General features: G+C 35.3%; 1 protein-coding gene and 1 non-coding gene across 34 annotated transcripts in view; both read left to right on the forward strand.

Moving 5' to 3' along the window:
- Positions 1–13,355, forward strand: part of SEC31A (SEC31 homolog A, COPII coat complex component) — a 72,420-nt gene that overhangs the window by 32,814 nt on the left and 26,251 nt on the right. For 15 of the 33 annotated variants that reach the window (XM_058722070.1, XM_058722041.1, XM_058722047.1 and 12 more), the window contains 9 exons: positions 1,052–1,288; positions 2,288–2,362; positions 4,211–4,249; positions 4,757–4,834; positions 7,232–7,307; positions 7,927–8,105; positions 9,011–9,137; positions 10,097–10,242; positions 11,520–11,693. In XM_058722070.1, coding sequence (XP_058578053.1) covers positions 1,052–1,288; positions 2,288–2,362; positions 4,211–4,249; positions 4,757–4,834; positions 7,232–7,307; positions 7,927–8,105; positions 9,011–9,137; positions 10,097–10,242; positions 11,520–11,693 — 1,131 coding nt within the window. The remainder of the gene's footprint in view (positions 1–1,051; positions 1,289–2,287; positions 2,363–4,210; positions 4,250–4,756; positions 4,835–7,231; positions 7,308–7,926; positions 8,106–9,010; positions 9,138–10,096; positions 10,243–11,519; positions 11,694–13,355) is intronic. The other 18 variants (XM_058722073.1, XM_058722055.1, XM_058722059.1 and 15 more) reach the window with 3 other exon arrangements.
- LOC131508157 (U6 spliceosomal RNA) lies at positions 586–692 on the forward strand. The gene has a single exon (XR_009259868.1). It is a non-coding gene; the product is annotated as a U6 spliceosomal RNA (small nuclear RNA).

Raw genomic sequence — 13,355 nt, forward strand, 5'->3', positions numbered from 1 at the left:
CCCACCTCTGGTGATAAGAATGTTTCTTTCCCCCTGGAATAGACAGGGCAACTCTCACATGGGAGTTTCATCTCCTGCTTTTAGGAAGAAAAGAGGAGGTCAGAGGCACCTGGATGGCTCAGCCAGTTAAGCGTCCAACTCTTGATATCAGCTCAAGTCATGATCTTGTGGTTCGTGAGTTCCAACCCCCGAGTCAGGGTCCACGCTGACAGTGTAGAATCTGCTTGGGATCCTCTCTCTCTCTCTCTCTCTCTCTCTCCCCCTCTCTCTGTCCCTCTCTCTCTCCCCCCTCTCTCCCTCTGTCTCTGTCTCTGTCTTTCTTTCTCTTTCTCTGTCCCTCCCCAGGGACATTCTCTTTTTCTCTCTCTCTCTCAAAATAAATAAATATTTAAAAAAAAAAAAAAAAAGCAGGTCAGGGTGCCTTTCTTTCCTGCTGTCTTTCAAGTAGTCTTTAGCTCCAAATAATCCTTATGCCAAATGGCATATTTTGGAGGGGCATATTCTGCCACCCTTTAAAACTTAGAGCCTAGGACAGAAGGTGAGGCAAATACATATAGCTAATAGTTGAGTCAAAAGAGGTCTATAGTGCTCGCTTGGGCAGCACATATGATAAAATTGGAACGATGCAGAGAAGATTAGCATGGCCCCTGTGCAAGGATGACACACAGATTTGTGAAGCTTCCACATTTTTGGAAGAAGAAAAAAAAAGAGATCTATGATATATTGAGGACATCTGAGGTGGGAGAGGTGACATTTGCCCAGGCCTTGAAGAGAAGTAACATTGAGTATGTAGAAGTTGGTGTAAACAAGTAGGTGAGAAATTATGGGGCACAGTAAATAGTACATTTTATCTAGAAGGTAGTAGGTAATAAGAATAGTAATTGAAGATCAAGTTCAGACAGTGGAGTATGGGATACTGTATCAGCTAACTTTATCCAGAGTGATAGATTTTAAAACCATAGTTCTTTCCGTTAGTAGGTTTTACAGTAAGTGCAAGTTTTGGCCTTATCCTTGTGGTTGAGAGTGACTTTGTTCATTTGTTCTTTTCTAGTTTGGAGGCAAACTGGTTACCTTTGAGAATGTCAGAATGCAGTCTCAGCAGGGAGCTGAGCAGCAGCAGCAGCCACGCCCTGTGTTCATCAGTCAGGTTGTAACAGAAAAGGAATTCCTCAGCCGATCGGACCAACTTCAGCAGGTTGTGCAGTCACAAGGATTTGTCAGTTATTGTCAGAAAAAAATTGATGCTTCTCAGACTGAGTTTGAAAAAAACGTATGGTCCTTTTTGAAGGTAAAGTTGGCATTAAAACTATTTCATTATCTGCAAATTTATTCCCAATATATTCAAAATATGTCTTAATAAAGAAATTATTGCAAGATTGTGATTTCATGAGCTTCTTGATGAAATTAAAGAAACATGAAGAGCACACAACCATATTTTTATGTCAAGAGTTCTTCCTTCTCTGCTTTGAAAAGCCTAATATGAAGTACTTCTTTTAATAAGTAAAAAATGACATAATAGTTATATTTAAGTGAGAGAGACATAATGTTCAGCAGATCTATTTTAAAATTAATAACATAGAGTTTAGTATAATAGAAACATAGAATAATTTCTATAGTAGATCCAGTTAAGGAAAATGGGAAAAGAGGGAAAAGCTACAGGGGAGAGAGGTTGGAGGCATTTCTCATTCCTTTTACTGCATTGCATTTAAGACAATAGAAAATAGAGTTTTTGGTTGGTCATTTTGCCTCCAGTGGAATGTCTGTTTCTTAATACCGAATTTTCCAAAGAGATCTTGAATATAACAAGGTTAACTTCTAAAATTATAGAATTTCATATCTTGTAATTATGAATTTGGGGAGAGAGTTTTAGGACATTGAGTGTTCCCCATAGTGTTGGGTTCTGCATGCATATAACCATTGGACGTGACTTAGTTTGTACTTAACAAAAATTATAGTTTAAACTTTGGAGTGCCTGGCTGGTTCTGTCAGCAGAGCATTTGACTCTTGATCTTGGGGTCATGAGTTCAAGCCCCACAGTAGGCATAGGGTTTACTTAAAAAATAAAAGTAAGCTTTATTCAACAAGGATAATTAATTACTGGTATACTTGATATTTAAAAAATATTTTGGAGATTCTTTCAGTAGTCTTCTATATAGTAGATATAGAAAACTTTCCTTGATACAGTAGACTTTATTTTTGATGATTTTTAATAATTCTACTTGGAATTTGATCAGTTAATTGAAAATTTAAATGCAGGTCTTTATTTCAAGACTATGTCTTTTTAAAGGTAAACTTTGAGGATGATTCTCGGGGAAAATACCTGGAACTTCTAGGATACAGAAAAGAAGACCTAGGAAAGAAGGTAAATTTCTGGGAAAGGTTAAAAGGCTGTGCTTATAAAAGTAAACATTTATGTAGCATAGGTGTTCTGTTTTATAAACTTCTACACAGATAACCTCAAATCATTCGATATATATTTAATAAGAATTTGTGTTTGGTTGCCAAAGTTCTAAATACATATTATTAAATATGTAACCTTACCTTGTACCTGGATTTAAAAGCTGCCAGAACCATCTATAATTCAAACTTGACTTAATGAGCTGTGTTGTATCGGGTAGAATTGGGCCTTGGAAGATAAGAGGCTCTGAACTTCAAACACTGGAAGTAACACTTAGATTTTAAGAGGGTATGTAACCAGTGGCCTTGGAGGAAAAGAAAAAGGGGAAATTGTTAGAGATCACCCCATGTTCACTACAGCTTAAGTAATAAAGAAGAGAGTACTGTTTGAAGTTACCACAATTTTCTACCCTCACTGTTTATGCCTTAGCCCACGTTCCCAAACTCTGTATTGAGTTGGTTCAGCTGACAAGTAAGTAGTAAATATTTTGGAACAAGGGCAATTTATTGTACTGAACCTGAATAAACAAAAGTCTGATTGATTAGCTTAATATTCAGCTTAATAATAATTGCTTAATAAAAAGATTCCCTTTTAAAAAGAGAAAGTCCTGGGGCACCTGGGTGGCTCAGTCAATTAATCGTCTGACTTCAGCTCAGGTCATGATCTCGTGAGTTCATGAGTTTGAGCCCCACATCGGGCCCTGTGCTGACAGTGCAAAGCTGCTTTGGATCCTCTCTCTCCCTTTCTCTCTCTCTCTCCCTCCCTCCCTCCCTCTCTCTGTCTTAAAAATAAAACATTAAAAAAATAAATAAAAAGAAAGTAAATAAAAAGAAAGTCCTATTCCAGTTTTTCAGTCTTCTTCTCAAAGAGGGGCTTAATTATTATTCATTCCACAATATTGACATGAACAGCATGAAAAACACTCTGACTTTGAAAACCTTGAAGGAAATATTTTAGATTCTTTGTGTAATTTGTATTAGCCCTTTGTTGTTCTTTCAGAGTGTCTAAAGTTTTCTATAGCATTGCAGAGTTGTTGCATATATGGTACAGCTTAGATACTACACACTCTGAGCGATACTCAGCACCATGAAGATTCGTGACCCTTCGATGTCACATCACAGCTCTGCCGCTTATTGGCTGTGTGTCTTTGCTCAATCCTTTAGATATTTTTTATATTTAATTTTATTATTAGTCTGAACTTCTTGGTGCTATAACTTGTAGGTTTGTAAGAGATTAATATGAAAGTTTTGGGGACGTCTGGGTGGCTTAGTCGGTTGAGTGTCCGACTTTGGCCCAGGTCATGATCTCATGGTCCGTGAGTTCGAGCCCCGCGTCGGGCTCTGTGCTGACAGCTCAGAGCCTGGAGCCTGCTTTAGATTCTGTGTCTCCCTCTCTCTCTGCCCCTCCCCCGCTCATGCTCTGTCTCTCTCTCTCTCTCTCTCTCTCTCTCTCTCTCTCTGTCAAAAATAAATAAACATTAAAAAAAAAAAAAGTTTTGCTGAATGCCCGATAGCAAAAATGAAGAAATAGAACCTGTTTGTCAAAATACTTGTAATAGCAGTTCTTCCCATAGTGAGTGCCTGAAGAAATTTTTTTAAATTAATTATAGTTATTTAAAACAAAGTAAAAGAAAACATGCTTGTTTTGAGGTTAGGTTTGTGATCGAATAGCAGATTTTATTCTTTTAAACACACCATCCTTGATCTGAATTTTTGTGGATTTTGCCAATGAAAATGGAGAAAGAGGTGAGCATTTGTTACATGCATTGAAATAGAATTCCATGTAGTAGGTGAGTTGTTGTTTTTATTTCAGATTGCTTTGGCCTTGAACAAAGTGGATGAACCCGATGTGGTAAGAAGGCCTTTAAAAATAGCTACCTTCCAAAAATTTGGTTTAGGTCATAACAAAGAAGGAAATGTAATTTAAGACATGTGTCTTTTTTATTGCTTTACAGTGTAAAAATACATGCTGATTGTAGATATTTTAATAAGTGAATAACTATCATTTTAAAATAGTATAAGTTTAGCTGATAGAGCATTCCTTTCTCTTGACAATATTTGAATTTTGCGAAAGAGGGCAAACAATATCAGTGGCTGCTCAGATACTTAAGGTTAAGATCTCTGTTCCCAAGGGACATTTGATGGGGGGTGGGGGGAGAGGGAGAAAGGAAAGTCTTAGCAGTCATGGCTCTTTGCTTTTCCTCTATTAGTGTTTCTTAAATAAATTTACTTAGTGTTGCTTCTTATGATTAAACTAGCTCTGAATTTTGTTGGTTTGGTCTTTTGTCTTGCTTGTTCACTAATATTCTTTTAATGCTACGTCCTTCAACTTCCTCTGTAATTGTTTTGTGTACCAAAGGCTCTTAAAGATTCTGACCAAGTAGCACAGAGTGATGGGGAGGAGAGCCCTGCTGCTGAAGAGCAGCTCTTGGGAGAGGTACTTATTTTTTTCCTTTTTAATTACATTGGTAAAGTATGTTGTATTTGTTTATCTCACATTGAAATATGGAAAATTTGCTTGACTACTTGTGCCAGAATGAAATTGGGAGATACTGTTTTCTTAGAGATTTTTGGGGTAGGAGTCTATTTACTAGTTTGACAGAACTGTCATCAGTGAAATCTTTAGTCCTCTGACCTAGCTTCTGGATTATATGTCTTAAAATTAACGGTTGACATGAGATTGACTTAATTCGGTCAGATGGATATCAGCATGTCACAATGAAAAGAGATGTTGCTCAGAAATCCACAATGCATTGCATGTAAAGTTTATGTTTTTTCTTGACACATTAATATTTAGGACCTACGATTAGTGAGAAACAAAGGCTTCTAGATTAGTCTTGAACTTTGAATCCAGGTATAGAAATTTTCACTAATTTGAACTGTCATGATTTTTTGATTGACATGATAAACGTGTCATGAGTTGTAGTTGACAATTTTTATAACCAGTTAAAAAGAGTCCTTGAACACAGAGTTGTATCATTAATTTTTTTCCTTTTGTTTTTCTGGGTTTTTTTTTAACTACTACTAAATAATTCTGTACTTTTCTTGCTTTCTAATTATATTTCATCTTGGACAATTAATTAATCAACATGTTCTTGTTTCTCATCTCATCTTTGACTTTTTCATTGTTCTTTGTGGTATAGAGATACCTTGACTGGAATGTCTCTTACAATCCTTTGCTAAGTTACAAGAGTAATTCATCAGTAAATTTAGACTTTTACAAGAACATTGTTAAAAAAACAGCTTTCCTTAGAAGTAGATCTTCTGACATTTATTTAATCTGAAAATAAAGAATATGTGTAAAATCTTAGTAAAACTTTGAACCAATTTTGGGAATACCTATACAGAATTGTAGGATACCTTGAAGAAATGTACTTTCATTTATGTACAACTAGACTAACTATGTATTATCAAATAGAAGGCCATTTGGAAATACACTTATGAATGAATAGATCAGAATAATATGCACATAACAAAACGATAGTCACCAGTGTGTACTTTTGGAGTATTCAAAAAAAGTTTAAGGAGATAGGATCATCTCCTTTACCTTGATGATGCTATTTGTTTATCAGACATAGTAGTTTACACATTGAAAATACTCAATATGTAATCAACTGCTTTTTTCACCATTATTTACATTTCAGAAGTCAATAAATAGATTTTATTGTTTTCCTAGAAGGCAAATTTGAAAAATTGTGAGTTAAAAAAAGGGTTTTTTTGTAAGTTAGTGAATATAATCAGATCAGTATCTGATTTATTAATAGGAATAATTTAAGCTCTAAAATGTTTTTGTTTTAAAGTTCTAAAATGCTTCCCTGTAATTAGGGAAAGAGTTAAGGTTTTAGCTATTCTTCTGTAATAGTATTAACTAATTAAGCATTGATGATGCTGTGCTGTGCTCTGCAATAAAATTCCCCAATCCAAAAATGCCCCTGAATTTGAATACTAGGTGTTTACATTCAGATGTATAGGTAACACACACAGAAGATAGCTATTTTATCTCCTGCAAGACAGCTATCTTTTTCTTTAAATTTTTCTCTGTGATTTCTTTAATATATTTTATTTTTGTCTTCTTGTGACTTTTTATGCATAGAAGAGAAAGCATTTAAACTATTTGCCAGCAATATGCCTTCGTTATGTTTCTTTTCTTCTAAAGAAAGAAAATATACTGATAAGTAGTTTCAGAAATTTATAACAGAACTGTGTGTATCTTTTTACCAGACCAACCTGCTATGGCAGGTATGACTAATTTAAGAGAATACAAAGTCTATAATTGAATTTGAGTATATTCATACAGTCTTTTATATAGCATTTGTATAAGGGCACCAAGTGATTTTTTCTTTCATAACTGATTCAATTAAAACAAAAATACCTTATAACTAAACCTAATGGACAGAAGTTTTTAGACATAGAAAATTGTAGATGTGTAGAAGCAGAGTTGTTTTAACAGTCTAAATATGGTAAAATTAAAAACACGTGTATTTTGCTTGTTTCAAACTCCTCTTATTTGAAGTAAAAACAAACATTCTTCAATAATTTCTGAGCTACCAGTAATGGATATGTACACTTATAGTTTGTTTAACATTATTCCTGATGACTTTGGATTTTATTTATGATTGTATAATGGCAGTTAATACTCAGGAAAGTCTTAGATCTGAGAACTTTTCTGGAATAACTGCTCATGTCATCTAGTCAGTAGGTGAAATATATATGTGTGTGTGTATATATATATATATATATATATATATATATATTAAATATATAAATTTTGTTTTGCCAGTAAATTTCTCCACAGTTTCACTGTGGCTAAATTGCTGCCCTTTCCATCTTTTAGTGCATTAAAGAGGGAAAACAAGAATCTGAATTCCTACCACCAGCAGGAAGAACATTTAACATCTCCATCAGTGGTGGTAAGTACTTATTTCATTTTTATTTTTACCTATTTGAAAACAAATAGTCCCTAAATTTAAGTTACAAATGTTTTGTGACAAGTGGTAGAGGGTTGAAAAGAAGAACCCAGTTATTTAGTATATGTAATCAGGGGGCACCTGGGTGGCTCCATCGGTTAAGCATCTGACTTAGGCTCAGGTCATGATCTCGCGGTCTGTGAGTTCGAGCCCCACATCACGCTCTGTGCTGGAGAGCCTGGAGCCTGTTTCAGATTCTGTGTCTCCCTCTCTCTCTGACTCTCCCCCGTTCATGCTCTCTCTCTGTCTCAAAAATAAATAAAAGTTAAAAAAAAAAAAATTCGTATATGTAATCAGTCTCTTGGAGATAGATGTTCTGACATCAATGTAATAGAAACTGTGTAATGATCTCTATTATTCCAGTTTAAGCAATCTGAAAATGTGTTATTTTACCTGATTTTACTTACATGCATCTCAATATATTTCCATAGAAATTGATCCGCTAGTAATATTCAGATTTTAGCATTGTTTTCTCCTTTGTTTGCATGTAAAAGTTGATATGTATAAGATTTTTTCTTTTAACAAAACCTTTTTTTAACTTGGGTGTATTTCCTTATTGCAGATATTGATGGTTTAATTACTCAGGCTTTGCTGACGGGTAACTTTGAGAGTGCTGTTGACCTTTGTTTACATGATAACCGCATGGCTGATGCCATTATATTGGCCATAGCAGGTGGACAAGAACTCTTGGCTCGAACCCAGAAAAAATACTTTGCAAAATCCCAAAGCAAAATTACCAGGGTATGTTGTTTTAAAAATAAACTATAACACTGTTCTGAGTATAAAAGCAATACATTCTTAGAATAGATAATTGATATGCAGAAAACAGTTAACAAAACAAAACAAAACAAAACACTCATAGTTCCTTGAACCAGAAATAGTTATTATTGATAGTTTGGCGGTGTTATTTTTATTTTTTGTACTTTATGTATATAATTTTTTAATGAAAAGTACTTTTCATATTTTTATTATAGAAAAGTTAGAACATAGAAAAATTTAAAGGTAAATATTTTAATTTTTAAATTCTAATTCTTCCATCAAATTGGAGTATTTAGGATGATTGGATAGTTATCCAATTGTATTTGTGGGATGAGGTGAGCCTAGGGTCTTCCTACTCTGCCGCCATCTTCTCTTTCTCGACCTTGATGAAGTTAATTCTGACTTCATATCTCACGTGTACTCAAAACATTTTTTCTTATCCATCAGAGCAGGTCATGCCTTCCTGTTAATGTTTTGATAATACCCTATACTTTTCCTTCTCAGCATATTTTTTTAAGTTTATTTATTTATTTTTAAGTAATCTCTACACCAAACATGGGGTTTGAACTCACTACGCCAAGATCAAGAGTCGCATGCTCCTCCAACTGAGTCAGCCTGGCACCCCTCCTTCTCAGCATATTTACATTACAAAAAATGTTTGTGTGATGGGACTTGTTTGGATTTTTTTTTTTTTTTTTTTTTTTTGAGGAAAAATAATAACCATCTTTTTTATGTCTGTTGGTTCAGGGATACTCTTCACTTTGTTGCTGCTTTATTCTGCATGAAATACTGTGAATAATAGGTTTAAAAGATATGATTGATTAGCCAGAGGTAATTTTTCTAATATACCAGAGATTTTTAATTCTCCTTTATTTTCCTTTCTTAAGCTAATTACTGCAGTGGTGATGAAGAACTGGAAAGAAATTGTTGAGTCTTGTGACCTTAAAAATTGGAGAGAGGCTTTAGCTGCAGTATTGACTTATGCTAAACCAGATGAGTTTTCAGCCCTTTGTGGTAAGAAAATGAGCCTTATATTTATACAATGTATATGGCATCGTATATTTTATATAAAATTAGTAATATATTATTAGAAATGTTTGCAAACCAGCTAATCATAGATAAGAAAAAGAAGTTCCCATTTGGATACTTTTCTTAGAATTATTAACATTACTTCTCCATATCTAGTCATTACTTTTAATAATATTTCTTAACAGTTTTGGTTTCCAGCAGACCGGACCTAGAGTCTTGCCTCTGCCACTTACTAGTTTTATGACCTCGGAAAAATCACTTTCTAAGCCTTAGTTAGTCTATTATATGTAAAATTACACATAATTAGCTTTCAGTTAATAAATTTTAACTGGATAAAATTAGTAATTATAACATTTGATTGGAAATTATAAATCACTGTTAAAGGCTGTGACTAGACTGGTGGCTAAGGAATGATACTCCTTACTTGTAAGAACAGAAGCTTCAGAGTGCTAGTATCAGAACAACCAACCATTTGCTACCTTGAAAGTATTATGAGAATATGAAAGTTACAAGATATTAACTTTATTATCATAAGTGTTTTATTGTAGTCCTACCTACCATTGATGTTCATTTCAAATGTGCCATATTTCATCTATTTACACAAATATCTGACATGTTGAAATGGAGTTAAATGTTCATTAGGATTTTTCTGTTCAAATGTCCTTTCCATTTATTATTTTTTAATGTAATTCAGGGAAATTCATTCTGCAACTAGGTATATAGAATCTTGAGAAGTCATTCCTTACATACAATTTGTCACGCACTTCCATTCATTTAATAAATAAATACTTACTGAGCATTTACATAACTGATTTTGTTTCTATCTGCTACTCATTGGTTGTGAAGTTTAATTCATACTTCTGAAAATATTATTGGCTTACTTACGACTTCATGTTCAGATTGCCTTGAGTATAATCTTATTTTGTTTTCCTCTTGATCGGTAGATCTTTTGGGAACCAGGCTTGAAAGTGAAGGTGATATCCTCCTGCAGACTCAGGCATGTCTCTGCTATATCTGTGCAGGGAATGTAGAGAAACTAGTTGCATGTTGGACTAAAGCTCAAGATGGAAGCAGTCCTTTGTCCCTTCAGGTTAGTATCTTTGAAACAAGGGGTGCTTACTTTCTAGTGTTGTCTTTCACCCTACTTCTATTCTAGAAATTGACTTGTTCCAGAAGTTCATTGCTTTCACCTTAGTTACCTATGTTTTAGAAGTTCTTTTGCTGGATAACTTATGTGTATTTGTAGCATATTTGGTGGGGCAAAGTATGAGATGATGGGATAGTAAAATGGAGTTGCAACTGCTTGTGAAATCAAGGTTGTGATTTGGTAGTTTATTGGAAGAAGCAGGTGGCAAGAGCATGAAAACAGTCCTAGAGTGTACGTCTTTTCCCCCATGCTTCTCTCCCTGCCTCTGGTGACCCTATCTGCCTTGGGCAAGGAAAGAGGCAATGTGGGGTAAGGAATGGGAGACCTTCCCAGTACCAATAGAGAACCTTAATCGTCATGATTAAGGGAAAATGAAAGTAAGAGGTAAATGGAATCCTATGTAGCACTAAAACTGGACAAGAGGGGGAGTAAAAAATATGGGGACTATTTTCAGGCATGGAGTAACTGTATACAGTATTTAGATTTTTTTTTCTAAGCATTTAATCAGAGTCTCATAATATTTCATTCAGGTATTTCTTTTTCGCTCTGGAAAGAGATTTTCTCAGTACAGTTGTAACTTTAAAGATCACTTTATTAAAACTGAAAATCTGGTAGGAAATCACTGTTTTCCTAAGTGCTTTTGAGAGAAAGCACACTTGTTTTACACTTCTGGATCTGTGTACTTTTGAAGGGCCGATAGATGGGATATTCTTGTGCTTTATACTTGAGGCTTCCCATTGTTGAAATAATTGGTATTGAAGAGCAATGTGAAAAATTTGGGGTTGAAATAGTAAGCTCATTGGAGGTCACCTCTTAGTAGTAGTGTTTTTATAGTATAGGTAGTATGATGTTTTCAGTCAGTTTCTTCTATACCTGCTGGAACCCAGTTTCTGCCTTTGGACATTTATCTGCTGATCACTTTCACTTTGGATGCTTGCCTACTTTAAGCTCACAAGACAAGTATCTGGCAGTTTAAGGATATTTAGGAGAAGGAAATAACCTATGCCCTAACCATGATAAGGTACTTTCTTCCTCCTTACTTTTTCAGTTTACGTGAATGGTGGACAGCTGTTGCAGAAGTTTTTAAGAGAGAGGATAATAAGATATACTTTTAGGAGATTTTAGAAATCTTAGTATCTCTTCATTCCTGCTCTCTTGCATACACATCTTGGTAATTTTTTTTTGCTTGCCCTTCTCTCTCCCTTCTTCTCCTCACTTAGGATCTTATTGAGAAAGTTGTCATCCTGCGAAAAGCTGTACAACTCACCCAAGCCATGGACACCAATACTGTAGGAGTTCTTTTGGCTGAGAAGATGAGTCAGTATGCTAATTTGTTGGCAGCCCAAGGCAGTATTGCTGCAGCCTTGGCTTTTCTTCCCGAAAACACCAACCAGGTAATTAGAATTGACCATTTCTCTTCTTTTAATGTGTGAATAAGGTGAGTCCAGTGGGTAGCACTTAGTGTTAAACATAAGAATATTGGTAAGTAGAATGTTTTGGAACAATTGAATTTCTGTCATCTGACCATAAGTGAATGTTACTGACAATTATTCAAGCATCATTTTAGGTGTACCCAGACGGTATTGGAGAGATAGGATGCTCTTGTAGTACGATAGATCCCTTTGTACTGATGGGCATAGTATTTGAGGGAAAAAATGGAAAAGGACCAACTTCTAATTTCTTGAGCCAAATGCTGATTCTTTGTACATGGTTCTTTGTAGGAATCTTCTGTGTTAGAAAGCTATGAAGGGGCGCCTGGGTGGCGCAGTCGGTTAAGCGTCCGACTTCAGCCAGGTCACGATCTCGCGGCCCGTGAGTTCGAGCCCCGCGTCGGGCTCTGGGCCGATGGCTCGGAGCCTGGAGCCTGTTTCCGATTCTGTGTCTCCCTCTCTCTCTGCCCCTCCCCCGTTCATGCTCTGTCTCTCTCTGTCCCAAAAATAAATAAAAAAACGTTGAAAAAAAAAAAAAAAAAAAAAAAGAAAGCTATGAATATTAATACTTAAATAATTGGGGTTGTAGTTTTAAAATTCCCACAAATGCTAGACATAGACATAGATATTAGTGAAGAAGTTCATTCTGTATACCATTTCAGTCTGATACTGTCTGCAGACAAGTATATTTTTAAAATACTCAAGGCGGGGAGAATGACATTTCTGATTATTTGGTATGCATTAAATTGGGCTTTTTCAATGCAATGGAATTAAGTAAGTGACTGACAATATAATGATGGACACGATTGCCAAGATTCTTTTCCTAAGGGAGTTTTCCAAAAGTGATACATAACTATGATAGAGGTAGTAGTGCAGTGGAATCACAGAAGAGGGCAACCTAAATTTAATAATGAAGCATGGGTAGAAATCAGGGAGAGGTTTGAGGACAGTTATCCACAAGTAGGATGTTTGTATCTATATTATGTGTGTGACAGAGCTTAATTTTGAGCCTTGAAGATATTTTCTTGTTTCTATGCTTTTTATTATAAACTTTATTTTGTTTTTGATGGATTTTTTTAGTTAATTGTTTTCAGTATTTTGTCTCTTGTAGGGAATTATCAGTAAATTTCATTGAGTAGTTTCATTGAGTAAAAACACTTAAGTCTATGTTCCAGCATTATGGAGGTTTGACTCTAGTTGGTTTTGAAACACATTTACATGTTGTATCTTTCGATTTTATCTGTGAGAATATTAGGTAGAATAGAAATAGACTTTATGATGACCTTGGCATAATTATTTTATGACTTTTTAAACACCCCTTTAGGGGCGCCTGGGTGGTGCAGTCGGTTAAGCGTCCGACTTCAGCCAGGTCACGATCTCGCGGTCCGTGAGTTCGAGCCCCGCGTCGGGCTCTGGGCTGATGGCTCGGAGCCTGGAGCCTGTTTCCGATTCTGTGTCTCCCTCTCTCTCTCTGCCCCTCCCCCGTTCATGCTCTGTCTCTCTCTGTCCCAAAAATAAATAAACACCCCTTTAATAGTGAGTTATAAGACCCTTTAAGACTAACTAATCTAAGACCTTTAGATCTTGTAGCCTCAGTATTAAACTCTTTATCTTCAATACTATTTA

The sequence above is a fragment of the Neofelis nebulosa genome, chromosome 3, assembly GCF_028018385.1.
Source record: "Neofelis nebulosa isolate mNeoNeb1 chromosome 3, mNeoNeb1.pri, whole genome shotgun sequence".
Classification (NCBI taxonomy): domain Eukaryota; kingdom Metazoa; phylum Chordata; class Mammalia; order Carnivora; family Felidae; genus Neofelis; species Neofelis nebulosa.